The sequence below is a fragment of the Nyctereutes procyonoides genome, unplaced genomic scaffold (assembly GCF_905146905.1).
Source record: "Nyctereutes procyonoides isolate TBG_1078 unplaced genomic scaffold, NYPRO_anot_genome, whole genome shotgun sequence".
NCBI lineage: Eukaryota > Metazoa > Chordata > Mammalia > Carnivora > Canidae > Nyctereutes > Nyctereutes procyonoides.
This window is the reverse complement of record NW_026575128.1, coordinates 9988034-10008817: the sequence shown is the minus strand read 5'-3', so window position 1 is coordinate 10008817 and position 20784 is coordinate 9988034. Positions and strand designations below refer to the sequence as shown.

General features: G+C 39.1%; 2 protein-coding genes across 5 annotated transcripts in view; one reads left to right on the top strand and one right to left on the bottom strand.

Annotated features, from left to right (window-relative positions):
- RNF11 (ring finger protein 11) overlaps positions 1-12062 on the top strand; it is a 37548-nt gene extending 25486 nt beyond the window's left edge. The window contains exons 2-3 of the mRNA XM_055341974.1: positions 8670-8839; positions 10150-12062. Of these exons, the coding sequence (XP_055197949.1) occupies positions 8670-8839; positions 10150-10321 (342 nt within the window). The 3' untranslated portion in view covers positions 10322-12062. The remainder of the gene's footprint in view (positions 1-8669; positions 8840-10149) is intronic.
- A 6215-nt stretch (positions 12063-18277) lies between these two features.
- The window catches only part of TTC39A (tetratricopeptide repeat domain 39A), a 37819-nt gene continuing 35312 nt past the window's right edge, over positions 18278-20784 (bottom strand). For all 4 annotated transcript variants that reach the window (XM_055341971.1, XM_055341969.1, XM_055341970.1 and 1 more), the window contains exons 17-18: positions 19769-19885; positions 18278-19303 (exon numbers count right to left, since the gene is read on the bottom strand). In XM_055341971.1, the coding sequence (XP_055197946.1) occupies positions 19183-19303; positions 19769-19885 (238 nt within the window). In that variant the 3' untranslated portion in view covers positions 18278-19182. The remainder of the gene's footprint in view (positions 19304-19768; positions 19886-20784) is intronic.

Sequence of the window (20784 nt, the reverse complement as noted above, 5' to 3'; positions counted from 1 at the left end):
AGGAGAAAATTTAGGCCTACAGGTACTGACTAACTTGCCTAGGGTTGCATACCTGATAAGTGCCAAAGCTGAGATCACATGAGATGTCTATGTTCTTTTCCACTGTACTTCTCTGTCATTAACCTATACTAGGCATATAAATTCTGAGTTTCAGAATGATTGTGGAAGTAGAGATAATTAGTTTGGTTTTGAACGTATTGAAGTTCCTGAGATAGACAACAAACAGGTATTGTCATTTAGAGAAGGAAGGTTGGTTATAATTTACATTGAGTTTTCTTTTTTACTGTGTAACCCAGTCATTGGCAGTTTTTTCATAGCATGTTTACAAAATCCTGGTATGAATATATGACATGGATTCGTGGATTACAGGAGCATGAGTGCTTTATCATTCAGCTATCCAGTGATGTTTATCCAGTCACTGCAATGTATCAAATACTGAGTAAATAGTATACACTGCTGAGCAAAATAGACATAGGTCCCTCCTTATCCAGCTTATAGTCTAGTAATGAGGAAATATAATAGTTATGCAGATAATCACACCTTGTTAGGGGAAGCACAGAATACCTCATGAATTGTATCATAGTCAGAGGTGAGGGAAGCCAATTGAACCACCCTTGAAGGTGCCAGTATTTATATTACTTAGTTTAGTGATTTAGATTTTCATAAACTGATTCATAGTATTTTTGTAGCAGGTGTCCTTGTGCACTGGAAATGATTAATTTGCAAACATTTTCAATAGGTATTCAAAATCATATTTAAAGTTCACATTTGGGATTGAAAGTAGGTACTACTAAGTTATTCTTAATATACTTAGCAAAAAAAAACTGTAAAATTCCAGTATTATGGCATGTACACTAAATTTATCAAGTATTTAACAATTGGCTAGGGGTTCTAGGAAATGTAAAGAAAAATGGAAAAAAAATCCCCAGAGTAAATTAATGGGTGACAGTTTTTAGCTATTAGTACATACGGTTTTTAATAGACCTTTTATTCATCTGCTGTTTCAGTGAAAAACAAAAAATTCTTAATGTGGCTCTTACAGTCTGGTGGGGAAGACAAACAAATTATAACTAAATGTAAAATTACAACTATGACATGCTATGAAGAAAAGTTACTTGGTGTATAAAAGCCTGTAATAAAGGAGAATGGTTAGTTAGGAGAGGTTTCTCAGATACTAGAAAGAAGTTGCATTGAGTGCTAAAGGAAGAAAAGGCATTATTTAGCAGAGTGGTGATGGAGGAAAGTGTTTCGTAGAGAGTATAGCAGGCACTGTGACTTCCTATAGGAGAGATCATGGCTCTTCAAAGGAACTGAAGGAAAACCAGTGGAGCTAGAAAGCCGGGAGTTGTTAGATAAGGAAGGAGGGCAGGTAACCAGATAGTGCTGGACTTTGGAAGTCTTATTAAGGACTTTGGCCTCCATCCTAACCAATGGAAAGCTATTGAATGAAACGGTTTTAGGTATGTGTGAGGAGGACATAAAGTGGAATCTGTTTTGAGAGGAATGTCCTAGAGAACAAATTGAGATTTTGTTAGCTAATATTGTTCACCAGGGATGAAATGGGAGCTTACACTAGATATTGGCAATGAATACAAAAAGAAATAAACAGATTCTGTATTTCAGAGACAAATTAACTTGCTAGAACTTGGTGGAAGAGTAGGGAGGATGGGGAGGTGCCAAGGATGTCTGTCTTACTGAACTGGAAAGATGGTTCTGTCATTCATAGGGAAGCCAAAAAGAGGACCAGAGTTTGGAGAGGAGTTCATTTTTGGACATGTTGAGTTTGAGGCACTTTGAGGACATCTGAGTTGAAACTGTCAAGTAAAACCTGGAATTTAAAAGGGAGATTTAGACTGGAATATAAATTTGTGAATTATTTATATCTAATTTTTGTTGTCAGTATGGACATAGTTATGAAGGTGAAGAGTATAGGACAGGAGAAGAGGCCAGGATAAAACCAGTCACGTTAGTGATTCCAAATGCAGTCACATTCTGAGATACTGGGCATTAGGACTTCAACATATGAATTTTAGGGGACACAGTTCAGTCCCAAACAGCTTTATCTCAAAAGTATTTTTCTGTATGCTAAGGAATATTCAAAATAATAGTTCCTGTATGCTAAGTAATATTCAAAATAAAAGTTCGTTACAGGGGTCCTTTAAAATTTAAGAAAAGCAATAAAACACAAGTACTGTGTAACCACCATTGTCAAAACACACCTTTTTCACAAAGGAGAATTTTTTTTCTACAAAGAATTTCTAATGTGCATGGCCAAATAAACTGAAAACAAAAGGAGTCAGTGTGAGAACTATCCATCACTATGAACATTATCTAGATTATTCTTTGATTTCATAGGAGGACTCATAGCATTTAGCATATAGTTGTAATCATAGCTCTAATTTATTATGGCAAAAGAATACAAATCAAAATCATCCAAGGAAAAAGGTGCATTAGTCCATAGGAAATAGGCACAGCCTTCCAATAATCCTCTAGTGGAGTCACACAGGATACACTTAATTTCCCCAGCATTGAATTGTGCCAGTATTTGTGAAGGGTTGTCTACTAGGGGAGCCCAAAATACTGAGTAGACACCCACTGCCTAGTACATACCAAAATTCCAGATTCCCAGGAGGGAAGCAGGTGTTTAGCATAAACCATAATGTTTACACAATGTTTAGGTGCAGTGAGCCATCAATTAGGGAGTGGTGAGAACTGTCCCAGAATCCAAATCTTTTAAAAATTGCTGTTCTTTGGGATCCCTGGGTGGCGCAGCGGTTTGGCGCCTGCCTTTGGCCCAGGGCGCGATCCTGGAGACCCGGGATCGAATCCCACATCAGGCTCCCGGTGCATGGAGCCTGCTTCTCCCTCTGCCTGTGTCTCTGCCTCTCTCTCTCTCTCTCTCTGTGACTATCATAAATAAATTTTAAAAAAAATTGCTGTTCTTTATATCCATGTCTTGTCTTCCATTCAGTGTCTTCTAGCTGACATTAGAAGATTCCATTTTGCCACCTAGAAAAATACCATTGGATCTCTAGTATGTAAACAGTATCTCATACAAGCCGTTTTAACAGGTATGATGGAAATTAAAGTTAGGTGTATGTGTTACAAAGGGTGAGGCCATAACCATCTTTAAAATACCAGCAGTTCTTAGTCATTTCCTTCCTTCTGTGGCTTTCTGAAAAGTTGTAGTAAATTGAAATTAGAGTGTTGAATCATTTTAAATATCTCAGTGGTGCTTTGAGAGTTCCTCTGGTTTAACAAAAAATACCAAAGAAAATACATCCATAATATGTATAATTAAAAGATAGTGTTATTTTAATATCTATTGTTTCTTTATAAAGTAGAGCTTGTTTTCTGTTTCTTCTGTATACATATGAACCAGAAGACCAAGGAAATGTAGCCTCTTAAAGTACATGGTTAGAGATTATTATTTCTAAACAATTTAAAACAATTCTTTGTAGTATGTTCAGGGATTTTGGAGACCCTTATTACTCACAATCTTTTATCAATGTGACTTCATTTGTGTTCTCTTGTGCCAGACTAGTCAACTGGACTGGGACTGAGAATCAGGATAGCCTAGCCTGGAAGTGGTAATCCAAGGGTTGAAAAATTAAGAGCTGGCAGGGGTCATAACAGAGGTCAAAGAATTTGTATTCAGGGACAAGCCAGAGAGCCAGGACTAAAGCCAGGGATAATAGCTGTTAGCTTAAGTCTGCAAACCAGAGTCATTGGTGGTGGTGGGAAAACAAATGGTTAGAATGACTTAGAAATGTTGACATTTATAAAGCTAAAAGCTATTTGTTATCTTATGATTGGATCATCACCCTCTAAAGTGGTGCTATTACCTTTATTCAAAGATATTGAGACTATTAAATATATTAACAGTCCCCATAGTAACAGATTTTAGTCTTACAATTTAATTTTTCAGACAAAATCCATATTCTTGTATAGCAGTGTTTTAAAAACTGTTCCGTTGATTTTTCTAAATTAGCAAAACATGCCCCAGGTAGATGATGGAATGAGGATACTCACCCCTGTAGGTCACATTCCACCTCAGCCTCATTCCACTAGAGCAATTAAATAAATTACAATTAAATATTGTAATTATAAATAAGATTATTCAGAACAAGATCTGTTGCTCAAAAAAACCCCATTGGATTAGTAGGCCATGCTACCTTTTTAGACTAGTTAGTTTAAGAAAGTGACATCAGAGAACAGAAATCCCAAAGTGAGCATATAGAGAAACAGTCCTTTGAACTCTCAACCTTATAGTAAGAACTACCTGAAGTAGCCCTCAGGAGTTTCAAAGAATAGATGGGCAGCTATGATTAGACTTTGGAGTTTAACTACTAGTAGTAATAGAATCTATTTTACAGGGTCAGTTTAAAGATGGATTTGATATTCTTTGAAATTCTTAAATTCTAGTAGTCACTGAAATTATAAAAGCTTTATTACAGATGAAAAATCCTTAAAGAACCACATGAGATATATGCCTTGTTTTGTGGCTCTCTTAAAATGTCATTTCAGTGTACTATTCTTCAAAGTAGTGTAAGCGGACACAAACCAGATTAACCCACGGAGTTTTCCTTGCTCTCTGGCAACGAGTAATGCTGTAGTGGAAATTACTGACTTAAAAGGGGAGACCAGAATTCTGATTGTAATATTGTCAGTAATTATGTGACTATAGGCAAGTTTAGGCATATAAGATGAGAGTTGACCTTAGATGAATTCTAAGATTGCAATTTGAAACCTTTTACTTATCTCTGCATAGTCCAATCCATTTCTTCTTTTTCAGAGCTAAATTTTGTTTCAATATCAGTTTGAGGTGTAACTGACATGTAAGATTATAAATCCAATCCATTTCTTAAATATTGGAATGTTGTTCCATAGTCATATAATAGTAGAGCTGCACTAACAATAGCTAACATTTATTTGAGCTTTTTTGAAAGTTTTGTTTGAGAGAGAGAATGATGAGGGCAGGAGTGGGGAGGAGCAAATGGAGAGGGGCAAGCAGACTCCCATAACCCTGAAATCATGACCTGAGCTGAAATCAAGAGTCATTTAACTGACAAGCCACCCAGACATCCCTAAATGATGCTTTTTTATGTGTATCTTGTATTACACCAGGGACAACACTTAGACTTCTCAAGTTATTCTTACAGCATGAAGAAACTCAGGCTCAGGTTAAAAAAATGTGTTCGGGGTCTTTTTAAATTATTTAAAGTAGGCTCAACATGGGGCTCAAATTCATGACCCCAAGATCAAGAACCACGTGCTCTATCAACTCAGCTAAGTGCCGTGTTTACAGGACCTTATAGCTAGTAAGTTGCAGAGTTTTATTTTTAACCATGAAACTTTTCTATATTGAATGTTTGCCTACTAGGTTAAAAACTTGGAAGTATTTAAACCAAAGACGCACCAGTCGTATTTGATCATTATTAACCAAAGGGTTGTAAAACTTTTATACACAGTATAAAACCTGCTCAGCAGTTATTTTTCTAGTGCATAGGGTTTTAATCTACATGTTGCATGTAATAGATTCTGAATTTGATGTACAAAATGAAAAATATTTAACCGAAATCTCACTGTATTCTCTAATCCTGTTTCTCGTACTGGTAGACAACACCTATGTAATTAAGCTGAGGCCATAGACAGTCTCAGTATTGGGTGGTGGGGTGAAGGATTGAGGAAGGCTTCATTTCATGTCAACAACCTGCTGGACAAGGTATAATTTGGACCAATTACTTCAGGGAAAGATAGGAGGAATAGCAAGAGCAAAGGCAGAAGATGGAAAAGCATAGAACTTAGAGGAAGCAGCTAGTATGCCTGTGACAATGGATAATAGCTCTTTGAATGCAATATTAATACTTACTTGAGTCCCTGCCACTTCAAGGTTGACTGTTCCTCATTTAAGCCTAATAGCAACCCATCTAATCCAGATGGGTTAAATAGCTTAAACAGGGTTTACTCTCTTAAGTGGTAGTGACTTGAGCTAAGGTTATCTGGATCCATGAACCATACTTTTAATAATACGGTGTCATCTTTGCATGTAGTATGCACTAAATGTTTACTTAGATGTAGCATATAGTTCTGATAAGCATTCACATGATGAGTTAGAAGCATGAAAGAACTTAAGTAACCATTGATTTGATGTTGGAAATTCATAAAACATGAGATTTAACTACTGGCATTTTATTTGTATGAGAGGATATACTCTTATTTGATAAAGGGTTTATTGGGTTTTGAGATTTTTTAATCAAACATTTGTTCTGAATCTCAGAAAAGGAATATTGGGGGGGGGGATTTGTTTTAAATTCAGTTATTAGTTTCAGAGATAGAGTTCAGCGATTTATCAGTCTTCTATAATAACCAGTGCTCATTACATTACATGCCTTCCTTAATGTCCATCACCCAGATACCTCATCCCTGCACCTCCTCCCCTCCAGTGACCTCCCTTCGTGCTTTGTTTTGTTTTGTTTTTAAAGATTTATTTATTCATGAGAGACAGAGAGAGGCAGAGATAGAAGAAGCAGGCCCCATGCAAAGAGCTCAATGTGGGACTCAATCCCAGGACTCCAGGATCATGCCCTGAGCCAAAGGCAGATGCTCAACCACTGAGCCACCCAGGCGTCCCACCCTCCCCACCCTCTTTGTTTATATCTTATTATATTTTCCCCTCCCTTCATCTTCATTTTTTGTTTCTTAAATTCCATATATGAGTGAGATCATATGATAATTGTCTTATTTCGCTTAGCATAATACCCTCTAGTTCCATCCACATCATTGCAAATGCCAAGATTTTTTTGATGGCTAAGTAGTATTCCTGCGTGTGTGTGTAATGAATATTTAAAGTCTTATGTTGATCTGCCTTATTATTTTTTTAAAAAGATTTTATTTATTCATGAGAGACACACAGAGAGGCAGAGACAGGCAGAGGGAAAAGCAGGCAGTTCTCATGGTAAACCTGATGTGGGATTTGATCCCAGGAACCTGGAATGACGACCTGAGCTAAAGGCAGATGCTCAACCACTGACCCACCCAGGCGTCCCTGTTGATCTCCCTTTAAAGTCTAACTATTGCCAAAGGAGTTTTTACAAATAAGGCTATAGTTTAAGGGGACATAGTGGTATGTGGAAAACTCTTTTCTTCCTTGAATATTCAGTATTTAAGACTAACTTATATGTATCTGAGACTTTCCCCTAAAATTTCTCTTCAGAAAGGATATTTATACTTGAGCCCTTAAGTTTCTCATTATGGGTGCTCTTAATTATTTTATTTTTGACCACAAAAGCCATTAGTTCAAAGCAGCCTCAATTGATGTTTTGGATGATTATGGAGGTCATTTCACAGAATTTTTTTTTTTAGCTTAACACAGATTTAGCAGTTATTCCTGGAGGCATAATCTCACAATTGCAAATATTGGCTGTCCTCAAACAAGTGCTTATGTTGCAGAGATGAGGAGTGATCCTACAGGATGAATGGAAATACCATTTTCTAGAGTAATGTGTGAATTGGTAGTTGTGAAGTTCTTTATTCAGTAGAGATGTTCTCTGGAACATCATTTTAAGTGGCTCAAAAATTGTGGTTCTAGCCACAATGAAATCATTAGGTTACAGATGCATGATCTTTCTTATAGTTCATTGAGGTCTTTTCTCAAATGTCTCATCAGACGTTTGCTGTGAGCCTCCTATCTAAAGTAGCATCCCGGGGCTCCTGGGTGGCTCAGTTGGTTGAGCATCCGACTCTTGGTTTTGGCTTAGGTCGTGATCGCATGGTTGTTGGATTGAGTCCTGTGTCAGGTTCAGTGGACAGTCTGCTTGAGATTCTCTCCCTCCGTCCCTCCCCCTTACTCATGGGAATTGCATGCACACTTGCTCTCTCTTTCTCTAAAATAAATCTTAAAGTAGCATCCTCCATTACCTGGCACATAAGATATTCAGTATCTGTTAAAAGAATGTATAAATAATATGAATAGAATTATTTCATGAATGTGAATAGATAAAACAATGTTTAAATTAATTTTGTATGTACTAATATATGCAAGTAAATTATAAGTAGATATTTGGCTATTTTACTTACATCTTCTAAACTTAGGTTTTCCATTTGGGAAGAAGGGTAGCCTCGTTTGGCTCAGTTGTCATATCCAAATACTTACTCAAAAGCTTAAGAAATTTCATGAAAATTTATTGCAATAATAATCCAGCCTTTCTAAATAAATAATAATTTTAAGGTTGCTGTCTATATGGAAAGAATTTACAAATAAGATCTGTAATGACCAGTTTTAATGTAAATAATGGTATACTGAGACTACAAAACTCCATTGAATACAGAATATAGCCTAGAGTATTGAAGTCTTTTAATTATATATATTGTGTATTGTTCCCGTTGTACAAATATATTTATTTGCACATCAAGAATGATATTAGTTATGCAGCCTTCATGTGGAAATACTTCACAATATTCCAACACAAAATGCGAGTTTTTCAGTAAAGATTTTATCTTTGAAAAGTTGGTCAAATATGCTAAAGTTAAGGCAGAGTAAAACAATCTCCTACCTCTCCAAGGTCCCCTCCTACCCACTAAGCCAAAAAATAAGAAACAAGAAAAACATTACCCCAAAAAAACAGATGTTTAAAAAATAATCATTTTCTCTGTGTTTTTAAATTTAGGAACAAGTTCCAGTTCCAGTCTATCATCCAACACCAAGCCAGACTCGCCTAGCAACTCAGCTGACTGAAGAGGAACAAATTAGGATAGCTCAAAGAATAGGCCTTATACAACATCTGCCTAAAGGAGTTTATGACCCTGGAAGGGATGGATCAGAAAAAAAGATCCGGGAGTAAGTTTTAATTTATACATGTTTCAAAGGTCCATCTCCAGAATTTTGCTTTTGAAAAATAATCTCCTGGATTTTTAGAAGTTATATATTTAAGATAATCATTTCATGCAAGAGAATGTTGAGTTATAGTAATTAAGAATTTTCGGTAAAAAGATAGCTAAGAAATGGTGTGAATTCTGACCATATTATATGTTGTCTGTGCCCACTTGGATGACAGTTGATGTCAGTTAAAATGATTTATGTGTGATTGTGCTGGTGGCCTTGTCAGTTAGGAAAGCAATTTGGCAATATGTCAAGGACCTTCTCAGATCTATACTGTTTGAGACCGTCAGCTCTAGAGATCTGTCCTAAAGTGTGTGCCTCAGTCCAACTCCTAGTGTTTTATATACAAAGATACTCACCATGGTTTTACTTAAGAGTAGAAGTATAGTTAATTGTGGCATAGGAAAACTTTGGTAGATTATGCAGTATTAAAATTGTTAAGGAGTTTTAGTGACAATGAGGAAAATCTTAAATCCTTTTTTAATTTGAGGAATAATTTTATTAAGCCTGATGAGTTGAATATCAAATTTTACTTCTGGTAAGTTTTTATCCTCAGATCTCATTACTGTCTGAGAATCCCTAATGAGTACTTCTTATAGGTTGAGAATGATCTTGCCAACAAAGACATACTCTACTATGTTGATGCTTAGTTGTTTTGACTCATAGCACGATTTAGTGCTAGTACTTAAGAACCTGTCTTGAATATGGACTTCTGAAATCCTACAGCACTGGGTTCCTTCTTAAACCTGTAGGAAAAAATGCCGTGAATCTGAAACTAGGGTTAATGAAGAGATCTTTAGCTACAGCAGCTCAGTTAAGTAGGCTAAAATTAGTGATGGTTTTTAACATAGTTATTAAAATGAAAACTGTCTTACTCCTGGGTGTACATTAAAAACTGAGTTCATGTAAACAGAGTTGATCTGATGGCTTCCTACCAGAAGCATCACATTCTTTGGGTGTCTTGTATAATATGTAGCTATTTTACAAGTGCAGTTCTAGGAAGGACCTGATCCCCACGTGGTCCATTTCTCTTTGCTCTGTTGATAGCTCTCAAACTCCCATGAATTTCCAGCGGATCAAAATGAGAGATTGCTGATGGATTAATGCTTATTAGGAAAAATCAGTTTGCATGCTTTGGTAGGATGACAGGCAAGCCATTTTCATCTGTTCGGATTAACAGTCTTTGTAATGGGATTTTAAAGAGTATTCTAGATACATCACTTCTCTAAAAAATGCTTTCTGATTTCTCTCTCCCTCACCCCCAACAGGTGTGTTATCTGTATGATGGACTTTGTTTATGGGGACCCAATCCGATTTCTGCCGTGCATGCACATCTATCACCTGGACTGTATAGATGACTGGTTGATGAGATCCTTCACGTGCCCCTCTTGCATGGAGCCAGTTGATGCAGCACTGCTTTCGTCCTACGAGACTAATTGAGCCAGGGTCTCTGGTCTGACTTCAAGTGAACCATCATTTTTTGGTGGTTTTGATCTTTTGTCACTGAGCCCAAAGAGTCAGGGATTAGGAATTAAGATCATGCACAAAAGTTTCCTAAAAATTCCTGAATGGCTGCAGATGTTGGGGGAAAAAATATGTGATATTTTAGAAACTTAGGGGGAAAAGTAGGATGGTATTTTTATGTAAAGCCTTGACCCAGTGTTTAAAAATATAATTGTATTTAGATCTTGTTATGCTCCAGTACATAGGAATTGTGTAAAGTGTTACAGCAGCTGTATATGTTTAAATTGTGTGTGTTGAAGATTAGGAAAAAGATAGTGGTTGTTTTTCCTAAATGAAATAACTCTCTTTTTCCCCCCCACCCAAATTCTTTTCTGAAGTTGCTGGCATTTGGGTCAAGGTTTTATTAAAAGCTACATTTTATAACACTGGCACAAAAAAAGTAGTTTTAAGCTTGTTTGCACAGTTCTTTTTTTCCATTGGAAATGGAATTCATTGCCTTAGGTCTTTTTAAATAGTGTATTATTATCGTTGGGGCTGGCTCTATGCTTGAAAACCAGTTTATTTATAACCTGTTATAAGTGCTATATCTGTTTGCAGTTAGGAAATGCAGAATTCAAAGTGATCTCCTAGCTTGTAAGCAAACTGAGATGCACTATCCCTTTTCTATAAACACTGAGTTAATGTCAAGAAACCAACTCTAGTAAAGTGGGGTTTACTGTTACCCTTTCCTGTGTGTTTTATCTAATTACTTTGGTTGTTAATATGGTAATAATTAAAAGTCAAGGTAAATTTTAAATATTAAGATTTCTGATTTATGGAGCTTGAATTATGCCACCATGCTTATGTAAAATGAAAGTGGCACCATGGTGAAACTGAGAAAAGTTGCTCAGTTCTAACAGTTTTGATTTATTCTTTCTTGCGACCTCCTTCCCTTATTGTCTTGAACCATAGCAAAAGGATACTGCATCTCTTATTATTGTAGTGATGAGGTTATTGAAGTTATATAAAACACATCTCAGTCTGTTTCTTTGAAAGGAAAGTCCTGCTGGCTGACAAGTCTAAGCAGGGAGAATTAAGATAAACGTATTCATGTTTTGCACACAAACGCAGAATTTGTATAACCATATGACTTCATAGTTGTGATCTCAAAGCGGGAATTTCTCCTTTATCTTTCTTGCAGTTAATGTAAGAACACTGAATCTCTAAGCTTCTGAAGTGTTAGAGGTGTTAGAGGTATAGATGGTTTAGTAAAGATGTAGTTTGTAATGTTTTATCCATTTAGCATGTGTTTATTTTTCCTTATGTACTCAGAGGTGACTTATTTGTTCAGCTCAGTGATATTACAGCTAAGTATCATTCATTAGCAAAAGGAGAAGCAATCTCAATCTAACATCAGAAATGTTTATTTAATATTGAGTTGAATATTTGACTCTAACACTTTTCTACATACAAAACACAAGTATCTTGAGGGTTCTTCATAATTGCATTGTAGAGGAATTCAGTATGTCATAAATACTTAAAGATTTGACACTAGACTGTAGTATCCATATGTTGGTTAATTTTCTTATGAGCCCCATGATGGAAAGACTTAAAGATGAATTTGAGAAAAACTGAAAATTAAATTATCAGGTTCTGTTAAATTGTTACATGTATCTTGCTTAAGTTTTTGTTCATTAATTTATATCCATTCAATTACATAAAGCAAATTTGGAGGAAACACCTGAAGTTGTGCAATATTTTCATAGATATTACTTTTTTTATCCTTGTGTTTTCTACTTATACATGTCTGACTTTCCTTTTTTCTAGATTGTTAAAATTGGTAAGTGAACTTTTAAAAACTAATGTTGCTGTTAGTCTTTATCGCAAGGCTTCTTTCACAGAAGTTTGGCAGTAATAGTGAAGGAACTAGAATTGAGCTGAAAAAATATTTTTAAGGTACTTTGTATTCTTTAATTTTGATTTCCATACACCATGTTAAGAACTATCAATTTTGGCTTTTACTAAGTTAAATAAAGTTATAATACAGTTGTAAAGGGCTACAGTTAGAGTTGTTTACGTAAGAATATTACCCAAATTATCTAATCCTTTCTTTTAAATGGTGTATAATTTTAATCTCTAAGATTATAAACTTGGGAAGTACTTTTTATATGGCATTTAATACCATCTAATCATAAATTTAGAAGCTTGATAGCTTCAGATTTTCTGAAGCCAAATAATAGGTGCAACATTTCGATTTAGGGAAGATGCATTCAAGGTTGGCTATAGGATTTGAAATGTCTGAAAAGCCTGACCTGGAAAAAGTAAAAGAAATCTTAAGTGTAAACCTAGCAGTTAGTTGAAATACTTCGGTTCACAAAAACCTTTTCAATTCTGAGTGTTCTTTATAGAGAATGTCTTAAACCAGGAAAAGATTTCCTCCTGTTGGTGTCCCCTACATCAGCCCGTATGATTTTACAGAGTACGGTGAGCATTGGGCTAACCTTCTTTGCACACAAAGCCTGGTCATAAGGAAGCACATATTTTACAAAGGAATAATAGTCAAAAGCAGACCTGCCTAGATTTCTGAGACTGAAATGGTAAGCAGTGAAGAAGGTAAGCTTCTTTGGCATGATTCAGAAATGTAAGCAGTTTGGTGGTTACCTCCGCTCAAAGGCATCGCCTAGGATTGTCTCAGAGCCAGCCAATTGCACGGCTGCCACTGTAGTAGCCTCAGCTAATTTCATAAGCCTTTAATTTTGAAATTAGTGAACATGAGAACAGTTGGATTGGGTAGTATCTCAAGTACTTTTAAATTTACTCACTGATTGTAAAGATCATGTGGTCTTTTCCTGGGTGGATGAAAGAGAAGCTAGTTTATAATCCATCCTGTACCCTCTCCGCAGCTCCCCTGCTCTAATGCTACATTGCTCTATGCGTCCCTAAGATACAAGCCGTTCAGTGTAGCTCCGTCATGGGAAGTATGGGCAGAAGAGCCGTCAGCATCCTGAGCTGGCTTTTCCTGCTGTGTTTTTTATTAATCCTTTGAGAACTTAGCTGAATTCCTTCTAATTTCTTCCCTCCTAGTCTCCATTCCTAAATATTTGGCCATGAGGTCTCGTTTGCATCAATTTCATGCTTCTATTCATGAAGGCTGTGCTGTGTTCCTGCTCTCTTCAGGAATGATCTAATTATAGGCTAGCCTACCTGTTAAGATGGGATCTGCCCATTCATCTCTTTATTTTTTTAAAAGATTTATTTTTATTTATTTATTTATGATAGAGAGAGAGAGACAGAGACACAGGCAGAGGGAGAAGCAGGCTCCATGCTGGGAGCCCGACGTGGGACTCGATCCCGGGACTCCAGGATCGCGCCCTGGGCCAAAGGCAGGCGTGAAACCACTGAGCCACCCAGGGATCCCCCATTCATCTCTTTAAAATACATTGTTTTCCTTAAAGATGTACACAAAACATCTTTAGGTGCTCATTAATAAATGCTTGTTATTGAATATAATTACTGATTGACCTATTATTAGATGAGGTTTTCCTGAGAGCCATTACAAGTGGTCTCTGAAAGAATTTTTTTCTCAGTTTTGTGGATAAAAACATGTATTTGCCTATGGCTAGGCAGTGGTTTAATACAATCCAGATTTATGGCTTTCGTGTGTGGTAATTCAAATGAAACATAAAGATTTAATAGAGTAACGGTAAACGTTTGATTGTATAATATAAACATCTTAAAAATAGTACTTTTTCTAAGTGGTTTGAAAGATATATGAAGTTAATTCTATGTATTTAGGGAAAGTTAAAACCAACTTAAGTTGGCTATTAATTAGCTCTGCACATAAAGTATTTTTACTAGAGAGAAATACCTTTTTTTCTTCTAAGAAAAGAGCTAAATTACAACACATTAAGGTTTATATTAAAATGACAGACATTAATAAATGGATGAGGCACATGTATTTTGGCAATGTTAATTTTTAAATATACTTTGTAATTTGTTTTCTGAGAGCCTGTGGATCTAAAAACATCCCACACAAAAAAGATTAGCCCAGTTAATTCTACCCAGTTTATAAATTTATAATTTTATAAATTACATAGTGGTGGTTTAAAAAATAACAGCATGACTGGGTGCTCCTTGATTCAGAGGTTGATTGTCCAGGTATGAGTATTGCTTTTCTATTTTGGCTGTTTCCTTGCTCTTTAGCTTGGAAACAGAATCCATGAGTCCCTTTACAACCCATTTCCTAATCCATAAAATTTTGTTAGGGGCTTCAGCAAAACTGTACAAAAGGGATTTGGATTTATCTGTTTTAATTGTCCACATTGTTCTTGTCCGTGTTAGCACTCTGTGCAATAGTCTTTGGTCAGAGCAACAGCTGGATCCACCTGTTTAATGTTGTTGATCAACTAAAACCATTTACTGTTTTCATAAAGTTTTTAAGACAACTTCAGGAGAGAGAACTTTCTTTTACATTTTTTTTCTTGAGAAAAATTACTTTCCACTGGAACACTGTCTTCTTTAAATTCCTCCACAGAAAGTTTTTTTTTCTCTGCATATGAATGAAGCAGCATTATCAAGGTATAGACTCGAAGCATCTAAAACTGATCCTGATCAAAGGAGGAGCAGCATCAGTGCTTGTAGACTCCGGATTTCTTGGCCCTGAGAAAAGTTGAAACAAGGTAGCTGAGTGTTTACCTACAGAGTCTGGTCCTAGTGGTGAACCCTGTGAGATTCGGTTGCTTTGCAAAAGTAATGAGCCCAGCTTCCTGGGGAAGGCCTCCTAATGGTTCCCCTCACCATTTAGGATCCAAAGGCAAGTCTTGGACAACGTGTGAATCGGGAAGCCAGGATCATGCTTTCAGACACCGAGATTGGCCTCCGGCACGGTCCATTCTGGAGGTGTGGAAATAGGTCACATCTGCCAGTTCCAGAGCCATGCCACAGGATTTCTGCTGTGTGAGCTATTAGCCAGCACCTTTCCCATCCGCAGTAGTGGCCCAGAGGTCAGTATAAGTCAGATTCAACTTTAAGTTGATAATTTTACCAGCAGTTCAGCAAAGTGTGGCTTTAGAATTCAGGTGCCCAGCTTTAAATCTCTGCTGCATGATAGCTGTGTGATCTTAGGCAAGTTCTTTACCCTTTGTCTCCATTTCTCATGTGTATTAGTCCCTACTTCATAGAGTGGTTACGAGAATGACATGTAAAGTGCTTACACTAGCAACAGGTAAATAGCGAGCACTTAATATTAGCCATTATTTTTCAAAACACCCAGAGCATATGGAATCTGGTGTTCTGAACAATTTGCTAATGATATAAGGAAAAATAAAACCCAATCCAGTCATTAGTGAGTTGTTACCTGTGATGTGTCTGATTAAACTCGAATGTCAGCTTGTAGAAGTCCATAGCAACCTTTAGTAACTGTCCTCCCAAGGGAACGGCTGTTCTATTTTGTCACTTAACAGTTGGCTTTATAGAGTAAAAGCAAGTCATACATTGCTCATTTGGAAATGGATTTTTCAAGCTGCCAAATGGGGTTCCTTGTTTGTGGACTTAACCTGTTCAGCAGTGATGAACTTTGTACTAGATTTCAAGAGCTGTGCTAACCTAAGCAAAAAAGCATTTTCCAACCTTGGAAAGCTACATCTGAGGTATGTGTGTATGAGAGGTTCCCATTTTTGCTTGGTTTTCAGAATCCCAAGCACCTCTCATTTATTAGTGAATTAGTATGATGGTGCTAACATAAAGAAACAGTTGTTAGGCTTTCAGTTTGAAGCAAAGAAAAAGACTGTCTTGTCCTCAGCATCTTAGAATAAACAAACTTGGGAGTAACTCCAGAGAAAAGTCTGATTTTTTTCCTTCATGATTCTAGCACTCAGCCTGCTGAGGCTTTCTGAAAACCTCCTGGTGCCATTCAGTTGCTGGAACTCCTCCACCTGGGTCTCAGCCAAGTCTTGTGTTGGCATTGGCCTTTTAGGGTCCCGGCTTTGCTGTCAGGTTATGACTTTCTGCCACGAATGATGAAAGCTGTCTTGGAAGCACTCCCATTCCGACTTGAGATAAGGAATTGGAAATCCTGCCAACACAGGGGAGAGCTGATAGGGGCCAGCACAGTGCTGGAAGCCGCCCTGCCAGTCCGAGGCCCGTGCCCATGAGAGGCGGAGGTAGACTTTCCATGGCCAGGGCCTGTGTAGATCGTGTTATGTAGTCACTGCTTCCGAACAGCGGAGCTCCTCCGTGTATCAGGATTTAGCCTTTCCCCAAATGAAGATGTTGGCTCTCCCGTGCTGGGCTACTGTTGAGGCCCACGAGAAAGCCTGCCGTTTCTCGCAGAGTCGCTTAGGGATACCAGGCTTTGGCAGCAGGTAGGGAGGTACATAGCCTTACCTCATTTTGGATGTGAAAATCCAGAAACATATGGGACCAGAGTCCCACTCAGAACCATTGACAGCAGGAAAGAGCCTTAATCTAGTGCAAATTACTAATCTTTTGAGAGTCCATGACTTTTCCAAGGTCACTCTGAAAATTAGTAACAGAGTGGGGACTCGAATTCAGGTCTCCTTACTTCGAGGCCAGAATTCTCCACCTGGAAGCTAGCTGCCTCTCCCGGGTACATGTGCTAGAAAGCTCTGCTCTATTAGAGATGTAACAACTAGAAGTGGCTCAAAGGAGATAGAAGCAGCCCAGGACAGAATATTCACTTTCAAAGTTTCTGAACAAAGATAATGGTGGTAGACACCTGACATTTTCACCCAACTTCATAAACATGTTTTTAATAGACTGTCTCCAGCCGCTCCAGCTGCAGGTGGCATAAAGTAGCCCAAACCCACTAACTTCTCTTACCAGCCAGACTGTGGCCACAGCAGCAGACAGAGGTCAGGTGACCTCGGCTCATTAATGAAGCCCAGCGGGAAATCGGTAATAACATTGACAAGGAAACCATCCTGGCATACATTTTTTTTAAGTGCCTAAAATGAATGTTTAAGTTTTTTGTTAACTGCAGTTTTACAAACTGTGCTTGGTATCCTGTGACCAGCGCGCTGTTATCTATCTGCAGCGGTAGGTACTAGCGTTCCTGTATGTGAAGGAACCATGAAAGGCCACCCTCCTCCAGCAGCCTGGTTCTAGTCACTGCTGTCACCCTCCCTGCCTGACAACCTAGGCTCAGGCTGTCCTGGAGAGCAAGCTTGCAAAGGGCTTGCTCTTGGTGGCGAGCATTCTGTGTCTAGATCTAACAAAATGAGAAATTTTTTTTCATAGCATTTCTGCTCTGACACTACTAAGTGCAAAACGATCTTGAATGAGGGTTTTGTTTTCCTAACGAGAGTTTGCTTTACTTAAAACCTATGACTTCATTCGGTATTAGTCACAGAAGGCTGCTTGCCTGTGTTAATAGATTAACCTCCCCAGCCCATGGCAGATGTTCATAGGTGTTGGCTAAAAGTCCAGCAATTCCAGAAGATTAGGAAGTTGTCTGTGGTTCTTCCTTTACAGAAATTGCATTCATCTCTGAGGAGACACATTTCACAGATGAGTATTTTTACTGTGTACATGATTTTCTTCCTCCAGGGAAATGGTGAAGTTGAAGTATGCGGTCCTTAGCTGGGCATATGGTCACTGAACTGGAGCTCTCACTGTAACAGCCCTGGAGCTTGCAAATTCAGATGCTTTGAGAGCCCAGAAGGAGAATACGGGAGTTTAAAGCAGCCTCTACTCAGCTCTGATTGTTGCCTTGTTCTATAGGGATGTTGCCAGGTTGGATTTTCTTTTTAAATAAGAGGCCAGAAACCAGATTTGTTGCGATCTCCCCATCTTTAAATGTCAGTAACTTATTTTAAAACATTTAAGGCATCATGTTGTCTAAATAAAACATACCTGGGCCATATGGCTTCTGATCCAGACTCTGCCTTGCCCAAGAATTCAAGCAACACATACTCTACTGAAATAGATGTTGCGTGATCTCTTAAGTGTGTGAGTTTTATTACTTAAATATCTTTTCTCTTAACTGAAAAATCTAAAACATACACAACAGGCCAAGAATATAACCATTCTAAGAAAAATGCTGTCAGGAAATAAATGTACCTCATAGTAAAGCACAGAGGATTTTTGTTTTGTGACTTACTCCCAGCTGGTTCACGTGGGCACAGTGAGGATGCAGACTGGTGTGGAGACCCTCCCCCACAACGTCTTGGCTTTGGTGCAGAAAGAGCCAGAAAGCTCCCGTTCCGTCAGGCCTCAGCAACTCTCAGTCCTTATTAATGAAGATTGATTTTTTTTTTCCTGTAGATAGACTCACAGGTCTTTTTAGTGAAATAATACTCATCTGATTTTTTTTTTTAATTAGAAAGTTACTAAGGGAGTGAAAATGACGTGTAAGAAGTAAGGTGTGGGTGCCTGTGCAACCTCTTGCCCAGCACTCAGAAGCCTTGATGGGGTCTTTGGCCTTGGAAGCTGAGACACTGCTGAATTTTGAAAAAGCATCATCTATAGATTTACCTTCAGATCAGTATGGGTTGAAACAAAGATTTACAGTTTTTTTTAAGCCAACTGTGATCCCATTAATATATTTCTAAGGAAAATGTAAACTGTTCATACATTCTCTTAAACATCACAGTGAAAAACAAGTACCCGTATGTGTGACAGGGCAAGCCGAGGGCCCCACCCATTCTCCTTGAAGGCCCTTGGCCGCACTGGTGAGAATGCCGGCTTCCCTTCGGCGTGGATATCTATGTTGCGCTGTCCCGCTGGAGCACCGGTGGGCCCCAAAGGCAGGGCGGGGGGTGGGGGGATCTTTTTGAAATGTTTCCAGGAGCTCTGTCCGTGTCTCTGTCTTCCAGCCTGGGAGGGAGTGCTGCATAAAACTACAAAGACACTGAGCCCGTGGATCTGGTGCCATTCTCTAGGGAAGACTTGGCTTGGAGTACGGCTGCCTGGATTCTAAAATGTGTCCTTGACTCCATGGAGTAATTCTTGTAGTTTTGCCTGGAAAAAAGCAAAGAATCAGACCTGTAAGGCTGCCCTGGGAAGTGTTCTTCCTTCAGTCTGAGCTGCAGGAGGCTGCCAGACCAAGGAGGCTCTCTGTCCGAAGAGGTGGGCCCTGCCCAGTGTGGACTCACAGATCCCACACAGTGCCCTCACCCTGGTAGGTACCCTTGAACTACTCCACGCCTGCTGAGTCCCCAGGCCTGACAGAATGATTTTGAGAAATCCATGGGGCCAGAAGGTGGCAGACCTGGGTCTTCTAGCTCTGCAGTTGGGCCTGTGGTGAGACCCTGGGTAGTAATTCATTCCCTATTTCTGGGATCCCAATCCTTGCGGGGTTCCCAGGGACCAGGCCTGGCCTCTGGACTCCCATAATGCCCTTACCAGCACCCTCCCTGCTGCCTCTGCTCCTGTCTCCTGAGCTCGGGGGGAACAAAGGAGAGACCAGTGCTACCCACGCCTTACTTGGCAGTTTCCAAGAGTTTGACAGCCTCTTCGTTTCTGCCTTGCTCCATAAACAGTAGGGCCAGCTCCAGCAGGGCGTTTGGGATCAAGTAGTGGTCATACTTAATCTTCTTTTCACTGTAGGACAGAGAAGGACATGGCTTACAGGCCCTGCTCTTGGATATCCTTCGGGTTCGTCCTGAGCCCTCTCCGCGTGGAAAGATCTGATCCGAGCCCTCACGTGCGGCTCCCTGACAATGAAGCCTAGTTGGGGAAGACTCTTACACAGCCGTAGAAAGGTTTATGATCGCCAGCAGGGCTTTCCAGTCCTCTGCACCTAGGGCCCCAACAACTTCTGGCTTGTGCCTGTCCTTTGCCCATGCCCACCTTTGTCCCCGACCCCCTTGGTCCAGGGGAAATGGTTTACGAAATTAGGAAGTCTCCTGTCTCCAGGCTGGCTCTTCTGATCCATCCTCCAAGCTGCCCCAGAGGTCACCTTTTAAAACCCAAATCTGCCCTGTGCAGTATTCTCGGATCTTCTGTCTACAGGATAAAGTTCGGCCATATAAGCAAAACATCCATCCCTTCTCCGTCTAGTCCCCCTTACTTCCTCTGTAACCCTGTCCCTCTGTAACTTCACCCAGGCAGGGAAGGACTTAATCACTGTTACCCCGACCTTCCATGTTTTCCCTGTGCCCAGGTGCCAGGTACTCAAAACTCCTGCTTTCCTTTCTCTGCCTAATAAACTTCCCAGTTGAGATGGCCTCCCTGGGAAGCCTTATCTCGCAGTATGTTTAGGTCCCTCCTCAGGGCACTGCTTGCCTCAAGCACAGTCTTGATCATACCAGATGGAGTTCCTATAGCTTCTGCCTATAATGCTTGTGCTCCTCAAGGGCGGAGTTGAGTTACAAACTCTAGGGGGTACCATTCCCCTGAAACTTCAGTGTTGGACTCCTGTGGTTGGCCGGGCTGGTGGCCCCAGGGAATGGGATCCCGGATGATCTTGCCCAGTAGGGACCCTGGCGTAGAACAGACAC